The following is a 9,304-nucleotide window of genomic DNA, read 5'->3' as shown; positions in this document are numbered from 1 at the left end:
GCTATTGAGGTTTGTTTGTTTGTTCTTTTTGTTGTTGTTATTGCTGTTTTTTTCTCCCAAAGGGAAGTCACCAAGGATTTCCTACAGTCAGGGAAAATATCTGTACTCACAAGGTCTACATGCTACTACACAACTACATGTAACTGACTAGGGGTCCTGTGGACCATCTGCCATTGGATAACATACAGTTCAGTTCTCTGCTGCTGTGTTTCTCCACTCAAGAAAGCTGCTTAAAGCACCGGGACAGTGAAACTCGGGCCACTTGAAAATTTCAAACCAGGATCTGAACCGATGCCCCGATCCCCCCGTCAGAGAGGTAGCAGGAACCAGGAACTAGACATCTGAGCGAGCACTTAAAAGAAAAACAAAACAAACCCAGTAAAACTCCAAAGCAAAGCGCCTCCACACACCCTCAGCCTTTGAAACTTCTTGCCCCCACGAGTTGTTTTTCCTCCCAGAAGGAAGGCAGTTACAGACGACTTCGCCTTCCCAGGGTGGAGCACACTCCGCTCTGCTGTCATCTCCCTTGTCCTGGGGTGACACGGATACAACTGTGTGTGGTGCTTGGCTGTGGAAGTTCAAGTGTTTCCACCCTAAAAGGAGGCAGTGGTTCAATCCTGGGTGCAGAGCCTGAAGCCAGCGGACAGGGGCCTAGCACACCCTTGTGCTCGAAGTTACAGCTGCAAAACCAGGCCGCTACGCCGGCCCCACCCTGGTCCGTGCCAGTGCGTCTGCGGTCCCCTCCACGCCGGCCGGTCGCTTCTCTCTGGGTCACTCCGGGTGCACGGCACGGACACGATCTCTACCTCCCACCCTGCTGGGCCTCGGAGGGTGGCTGCGAACTTACTGCGGGCCGAGCTCGCACGCCAGGCCGGGGAGCCAGGGCGGCCTCGCACAGGCCGGCCAGGTCGTGCTGGGTCGCTCCTCGCCCGAGGCCGGACCCCCCCCCGGCCGCCCTCGCCTTCACCCCACCGCCTTTCCCCGGCTGCCGGACACACACGTGCCGGGTGACAGCCCCCTATAGGTTCCATACCTGCTGCCGGAAGTGAGCGAGGAGGGCAGTATAGGCATTTCCTGTGACGCCAGCGCCCGGACTCCATTAGGCAGCAGCTGGGGGAAGAATCAACACACCGGGGAGCGGAGCGGCGCGGACCGAGCACCGAGGCGGCCGCTGCCTCCGCCGCCGCCTCCGCCGCCGCCGTCGGGGCTCCAGCTTCGGGCCCGCGCCCCCCCCAGTGCCCGCGAGCCCCCGGGCCGCGCCGCGAGCGCCTCCGGAGGGGGGGGGAAGGGCCCGGTCCTCCTTCTCCCCCTCCTCCCGCCCCACCGACCCCCGCCGCGCCCCGCCGGCCTCCCACCACGGCCTCTCTCGGCGAGGAAACTCTGGCCTCCGCTTCCTCCTCCTCCGACTCGGACGCCGGCGGAGCCTCCCCGCCCCCGCGGAAGAAGCCCCGAGCCTCGGCGGCGGAGGGAGCAGGAGAGCCCGGGGCCTCGGCCGGCCGAGCAGGCCTCCCCCCCCCGCCCTCGCCGGCCGCCTCCTCCTCCGTGGTGGTGGTGGTGGGACTGCCTCCGGCCGCCCCCGCCGCCCCTCAGCGGAGCAGCGGCCACAGCCTGGTCAGCGGCGGCACCATGCAGGCCAACGGGGCGGGAGGAGGCGGCGGCGGCGGCGGGGGCCAGGGCCAGACCCCGGAGCTCGCCTGCCTGTCGGCGCAGAACGGGGAGTCGTCCCCCTCGGCGACGTCCGCGGGGGACCTGGCCCACGCCAACGGGCTCCTGCCTGCCGCCCCCTCCGCCGCTAGCAACAATAGCAACAGCCTGAGTGTCAATAACGGGGTTCCCGGCGGGGCCGCCGCGGCCTCCGCCACCGCCGCCCAGGCCACCCCCGAGCTGGGCAGCAGCCTCAAGAAGAAGAAGCGGCTCTCGCAGTCCGACGAGGATGTCATTAGGCTCATAGGGCAGCACCTCAATGGCCTAGGGCTCAAGTAAGTGTCCGTCCTACAACTGGTAAGGGCCAGGCCGGGGCCGAGCCTCCGGGTGGGTTGCGGGGACCCGGGGGCCCAGTGCACCGGAGGCGGCGGACAGACAGCCCTGGGAGGCGCGGAGCGGAGGGGAGGCTGAGGAAGAGGAATCGGCCTGATGTCTTAAGGCCAGCCGAACCGTCTGGGCGGGGAGGGGTGGTGGAAGCCCAGAGCGACCCCTCCCCACGCACCTCCAGAGCTGGATTGTCGGTCGGAGAAGGCGGACACCACACCGAGGGTGTTTATACTGGGGGAGGGGTGGATCAGAGCGGTGGAAATAATGAACCTTGGAGGATTTGTTTTTCAAGTGTGTCTCAGAGGCATCTTTGTGGGACACCTCCCCACCCCCACCCCTGACCGACAACAGCCCAGGCAAACTACCAATCAGGAAGGACAGTCGCCTACAAGTGTTTATGGGAACTAAGGGGCTGGCAGAATTTAGAAAGAGGCTGTCGAGTAAATCTGACGGGAATAATGAAGTCAGATACCGAGTGGAAGTCATGCGAGGCTGTGTGTGTGTACTAGAGGCCTAGCATTAGTCAAATCCCAATTCAAAAGCCAGAAGGTTGCCTTTTGAAAAAGTGATGACTGGTCTGGTGAATCATTTGTTTTCAAATACAGTTTGGGTGGCCTTTAACGTATGGTGAAGGTAGACATTGGGTTCAACCAAAACTCAACTGTTTTGTACACACACGAAAGAAAAGCTGAGGGAGTTGAGGCAGGCTTAGTGGGAGTGTCCTGGAACTGAATGAAGGTGGAAGAGCCAGGAGCTGACAGAGTAAACATGCAACAGTTTCCTAGCGTCAAAGCGAATTTTAAATTAAACTTTTAGGAGACCTGGGTGTTTGGTTTTGCTTTGTGTGTGTGCTGGAGTGTGCGCGTGTGCTTTTGTTGGGAAAGGGGGAAAACTGCTCTTACTCGGCAGAAGTGTTTTGACTCCCAAGCTGATAATTGCACTGTTGAGCTGAAAAATGGGGAGCGCCAAAGAAACTTTGAACTAAAGTCATGAGCAGCTAGCTCCCAAAGAAAAATCTAGAAAGATTTCACTTTAGTCCCCAAGGAAAAGGATAAGTGTGAACATAAATTTTGTGAATGCTAACAGAATATATTACTGAGGGAAGCAGCAAGCTGACAGCAGTAGGCGGAAATAACTCGTGACTGTTTGGAACCTATAGCATAGTAAATTGGTTAATTTTAGTGTGGAGAGAAAGAAAAGAGTTTGGGATGCTGGATTTGTTTTAATTTTAAAGATTGACCTGGCAGGATTTCCATACCAGCAAAATAATCTGGAAGGAAAGCTCTACCTAATATAGGCCATCTGTCACCTCGTATTTTATCTTTGAAAATGCTGTGCCGTAGAAAATGTGTAGACCCTCATTTTTATTTAACCAATGTGTTAGAGCACATTTTTAGAAACTATATACTCCTTTAAACTTCTGAAACACTAAATGGCAAAAGTAGGAAGAATTACTTAATTCCAGTTTCAAGAAAGGTTTTTAATTTGAAATGTAGGTGACATTTTAAATCATTTCCTTAATGAAGGTTTTAAAGCTATTTTTCTTGTTCTTCTTTGTGAAGTTGTAGATACTAGTTTATTAGGAAGAGGAAAGCCTGAAAGTTGGTCAGGTCTTTTTCACACTGTATCTCTCCTGCAGCCAGACTGTTGATCTCCTCATGCAAGAGTCAGGATGTCGTTTAGAGCATCCTTCTGCTACCAAATTCCGAAATCATGTCATGGAAGGAGACTGGGATAAGGTAAAGTAGGGCGACGAGCTGTGTGACTGCTGCTAACGCTATGGGTCTGGTGGGAAGTTTGTGACATTCTGGTTTTTCTTTTATATCATTTTTTTTGCAGGCAGAAAATGACCTGAATGAACTAAAGCCTTTAGTGCATTCTCCTCATGCTATTGTGGTAAGAGGCGCACTTGAAATCTCTCAAACGTTGTTGGGAATAATTGTGGTAAATACACTTTTGTTCTTAGTTTCACATTTATGCTTATTTTAGGTTATTGATAATTATAGGCATCTGATCTTAAGAGGCTTGAAAGTAAATTTTATATAATTTATAAATAAGAATGAGTTTATGATTGTAAGCTATGAACTTTAACTGTTTTAAGTCTTAACTTAGTAGATGTCATTTGAAACAATTGGTAATTTAAGCTTTATAAAAATGTAAAGATCTTCCTACTTTAGTGCTGATGATAGGAGCCTTATATTGTTAGGGTTAAGAATAAAATATACTTTTATATCACTCAAAATACTCAATGTGTATATACTTGGGTGTGTATATACTGTACAGCCTGAAGAAGCTGCTACATTAATTTTTCTGATCATTGGAATTACATAGTTAAGTTTAATTATTTCTGTTGATGTGCCCACCATGTTCTTTCATTCAGGTTATGTGAATGACAGGATTGAAGGTTTGCATGACATGACAGTGTCACCTTGGGAGGGTGCAGTGCAGGTCTGGCTATCGGGCCCTGCTTTCCAATCCTTATTTTCTTAGCAAGATCAGTTTAATAGTTTACCCTTGTTAATCTCTTTCATAAACTTTGACTGGTTTAGTTTTGTTGTGGTTTTTTTATGCTGGTGGGTTTTAATTCATTAAGAAGAGTATGTTGTTTTGTTTTTGTTTTGTTCTGTTTTTAAAGCATGTGATTGGAACGCATAAAGAATCACCTGCCAGCTTATAAACTTGTAGCTGATTCATGTGTTATCAAAAGAAGTTTCCTGTCTGGTGGGGGAGGGACAAAGGAGAGTCTAGGAAGTAAAGTAGGAAGGCAGCTGCTTGTTAAATGCTAATATGTGACCATTGACATTTCCTCTTTGAAATTGGGTCAAACATTAACCCTTTTTATCTTTGTCTATAAACCTGATTGAGCCTTGGCTTTTTGTTTGTTTAAAAAAACTTTATTGCAAAGTAGTTTGAAATTCTTTATATAATTCTGTGCAATAATATAATCTTAGAAAGTGGGCTTCAGGCAAATTAAAGGTCTAAAGAAGTATGACAGACATGAAGTTAGCTAAATTCATGGTTCAGTTCTTTGAATAAATACCCAAAGTATTAAAAAATTTAAAGCAGTATCAAGTCAAATGATTTAACTTAAGGAATAAAGAATTCCATAGTGTGATTGAAACATAAGAATGAGCTAAAGTAACCAAGCATCCTTATTTGAAGGGATTAATTTTTTATTTTTTTCAGGAATTAGAGAGTGCCCTCAATTGGGATGTCTGGGCTTTCAAACCTGAGTGTGTTTTAATTGGAAAGTTTTTTACAAATTTTTGACTCAAACTGAATGAGCTAAAACAAAGAAAATAAAGTGGCCAAACTCTGAATTGGGATTTATTGGTGGCTATAAAGAAATTATTTGTGGAGTATTTTGATGTGATCTCCTAGAGTACCTTTTCTTGTTTGTTTGTTTTGTTTGTTTGTTTGTTTGTTCTTTCATTTTTTAAGTTTATCCAAATTGTATCTGTACTCTAAAAAATTAATGGATTCGCTTCTTTTAAAACTCGATTTATAGTAGTTTGAGACTTCTGCTTGGATTTAGATTATGACTCATTAAAAACTTCAGTAGAAGCAACGTGTGAATTGAAGAAAGGTAGTTATAGATAATAAGGAGGAATCCTTTCTTTTTACAGCCTGTTCAGTCTGTAGAACATTCTAGGATCTAATAAGAGATGAAGATTAAATCTCTGGCTGAGCCTCACACCATCAAACTGTTTAGGTATTTATACAAAGAAAGGGTCCAACTCTGTCTCCCCCAAGCACTGATGAGTCAGTGCTGTAACGATTTAGTTCAGCCTTTTTTGAAGCCGTTCTTCACCTTTCTGATACTGTTTATTCCTTCCCAACTTCATTGCTAGAAGATCACTTATTATAGGCTGGAATTTGTAATATCTTAGAAGATAGTTACGTGGGTTTTTAACATAATTACTTAATTATTTACCCAGACACTTAATGACATTATATTATTTTTTGTGATGGGAATTGAAGCCCGAGCCTTGTCTGGATGAGCTAGTGCTCGGTCGCTGAGCTGCATCCCTCGCCTGCAGGCTGGACTCTGTTCTCTAACCCTGAATGTCTTTGCTGATGTAGTTCACTCCCTGCTGCCCCATACTGCACTCAGAACACCAAGGGTTGTGGGTTTAAATGCTAAGGTCGTGGATTCATGTTTTTCAGTCAGTTTGAGTTGATATGCTCAGCCATGTCTGATAAATCTGGATGGGCATTTGAGACTAAGAACAGAAAATTGCTGTTTACAAAGTCTCTTTCTTTCTTTCTTTCTTTCTTTCTTTTTTTTTAATGTAATGGAAAAAATACTGACTTGACATACAAAAATGAACTCATAAAGTCAAGTAAGAAAGAGCTTTGAGATCCATAGCTTAAATATAATTTATTTCTCCTTTCCTTGGAATCAGGATTTGATTGGCAAAATTTGCTTTGTAACATTATTCCAGAGTTAAAGCCATCACAGTCAAGCTCCAGGTGTATACTATTTCTGTTTTCTTCATTGTTAAATTTAGTCAATTAATGTGGGGAAAAGAACAGTGATTCAGTTACTGGGCAAGGTGTGGAAGGGTCCAAGAATTTCAATTTCGGGATTTTTAAAGAAGGAGATGAGGGCTGGAGAGATGGCTGAGGTTCAGAGCACTGGTTACTCTCCCAGAGGTCCTGAGTTCAATTCCCAGCAACCACATGATGGCTCACAACCATCTGTAATAGGTTCTGAGTGTATTCAAATATATAAAATAAAAAAATCTTGAAGGGGAGAGGGTAGGGAGGGGACCAGGTATGAAAAAGACATTGAAAAATCATCAGAGATCTAAAATAATCTTCTAGAGGTCTAACTAGAAACTGGAGAGTTCCTCATTGCTCTTCACCCTCTGGCTTCTTTTCAGAAGTTTCTGATTTAAAAAAAAAAAAAGAAAGAAAGAAAGAAAGAAAGAAAGAAAGAAAGAAAGGAAGGAAGGAAGAAAGGAGAGACCTGTGTAAGCAAGCCTCAGTATTGCCTGTTTTCACTTTGTCAGAACTACGCATGACTTGTGCACTCAAAGGGCTTTATTTACTTGAGTGTCTTACGTTTTTGAACTTTAAATTTAGGAAGGTAAAATACATTTCATTGTTACTATGTGCCAGATACATAGGCTGAGTAAAAGTTCCAGCCAGAGAAAGGCTTTTTCCTCAACAAGCTCTCTAGCTGGGTTTGCGTAGCAACACGTTAGTCGGCATGCACTAGGCCAAGCTGTGATAGCCATTTGAGGGTGTTGGTTATCTCAGTGTGGATGGAAATGACTCAGAAAACTGTTCTTGGACTGCGTTGAGAGCGTCTCCTGTACATACAGAAGTATGTGTTTACTCTTCTTTATTCTGCCCCATCTTTGTCTCATAGACAAGAGTAACATGTTCTGCCAGGACCTCGATGAGGAAGTGAGGGATAGATAAATTGCATTTGAGCACTGTCTGTCCCTGTGCTTACTGGGACATGCTGGACCGAGGGAGGGAGAAGGTATAGGACTTTATGATTAATAATAATTTATCAAAGGCTTGCCTGGAGCTAAAAGGAAAAAGAATGTTTTTCAAATTCCCTGTTGCTGAGAAAATTTAATGAGGAAATGACTAGTTGCATGTGGCATTGCTTTACATTTGAATTAAAAATACACTAAATTGTTGAAACCTTCAATACCATGCTAATGTAGAAACTTCATTTTGTAAAATTAAGTTTTATTCAGAAGATGGTGAGAGTAGCCTATTCAAGCTATTACTTGAAACATTAGTCCCCCCACCCCTCTTTAAGATTTTAAAATTTCATTTCAGGGTTTTGTCACCTGGTGAACTTCAAAGTATTTTTTAATTTGACATGTAAAAATAAGCTTAAGGATACACAACACACATACACACACACACACACATATATATATACACACATATATATACATGTATACACACATACATATATACACACACATATATATACATATACACACACATATATACACAGACATACACAGACATATACACACAGAGACATATATACACACTTATACACAGGCACATACACCCATACATATATACGTGCGTGCGTGTGCGCGCGCACGCACACACACACACACACACACACACACACACACACGCTTTTTAAAGCCTTTTGGTAATTAGTCTGTTTCTGAATCTTTAGGATTAGTCCAACTCTATGTGTAAAATCGGTAAGTGGAATTTTTCCCAATTACAGGAGTAGGTCTTAGTTTAAAAGTTTTTTTGTTGTTGTTGGGTTTTTTGTTTTTTGTTTTTTTGTCTCACCTTTTAAAATTTTAAGGTTAAATTACCAAACATAAGTAACATATCTCACAATGGGTGTTTTTAAATAGTTGCTTGGTTTATATAAGAGGGTTTTTTTTGTGTCAAGTGAGAATTTATTAAATAAACTGTTGTATTTGAGATCACAGTAGAATAATTTATATCTTCTAAATACTACTTCATGTAGAAATCTTATAAAGTAGTTCATTATACTCTTCCTGTGGTATTACATGGTAAATTCTGCATACCATTTTGTAACAACTTAGAAAACTTTTTAAAAGTGGGCGTAGTTCTTCCACTTTCTATGCAGCTTTTGAATATGATGAACATTTCTGTCACTCTGCTAAAGCACAGGTATCAAGTGTGAGGAGGTCTTTCCACACAGTGGGCCTAGGTTAGGTCTAAAGCTAAAGCCCTCCTACATAGAACATTAATAGATGCTGCTCCTGTCTAGGGAAACCTTTGAGGACTGACCCTCACCTTCAAGTTTAAAGTAACATGATGATGTGACATTAGAAATATTGAAACCAAACATTTCCCTTTGGAAAAAATGGGAAAGTGCTTTATAGTTAAAAAGTGTTTTATCCTTGTGGATAGAAAATAAAGAATATTCATCCATGCCTTGTTGCTAAACATGTTAGTGAATGTGAACAGATTATTACAAATATACAGACATGATAGATACTGAATCTTCCTACAGACCATTAAATCCAGCCTTCTGATGTAAGTGTGTCTTTATAACCATAGAGATAGCAAGTGAGCTGTGTTTGCCCAGGTCAGTTACAGGATCTCCAAACGTTTGCATACCAGCCTATAGTATGTATCTTGAGAAAGCCCATTTGGCTTCCAATAAGCCCAAGTCTGGCACTCTCCTGCTTCTCTAAAGTCCTGCCTTCCAGTACCCTGAGCTCCTTCACAGTTTGTCTTTTTTGTTTTGTTGAGGGTTTTTATTGTTGTTTTTGTGGTGCTAGAATCAAATCCAGACCTCTGC

At 44.0% G+C, this 9,304-nt stretch overlaps 1 protein-coding gene across 2 annotated transcripts in view; it reads left to right on the top strand.

Moving 5' to 3' along the window:
- The first annotated feature begins 1,106 nt into the window (after window positions 1-1,106).
- The window catches only part of Wdr26 (WD repeat domain 26), a 40,602-nt gene continuing 32,404 nt past the window's right edge, over window positions 1,107-9,304 (top strand). Inside the window, exons 1-3 of one of the 2 annotated variants that reach the window (XM_034520795.2) lie at window positions 1,107-1,979; window positions 3,671-3,770; window positions 3,871-3,975. In XM_034520795.2, the coding sequence (XP_034376686.1) occupies window positions 1,627-1,979; window positions 3,671-3,770; window positions 3,871-3,975 (558 nt within the window). In that variant the 5' untranslated portion in view covers window positions 1,107-1,626. The remainder of the gene's footprint in view (window positions 1,980-3,670; window positions 3,771-3,870; window positions 3,976-9,304) is intronic. The other variant, XM_034520794.2, reaches the window with a different exon arrangement.

This window comes from Arvicanthis niloticus, chromosome 16, assembly GCF_011762505.2.
Source record: "Arvicanthis niloticus isolate mArvNil1 chromosome 16, mArvNil1.pat.X, whole genome shotgun sequence".
NCBI classification, from domain to species: Eukaryota; Metazoa; Chordata; class Mammalia; order Rodentia; family Muridae; genus Arvicanthis; species Arvicanthis niloticus.
Note: the sequence above shows the minus strand (reverse complement) of the source record. Positions and strands in the feature narration are given on the sequence as shown.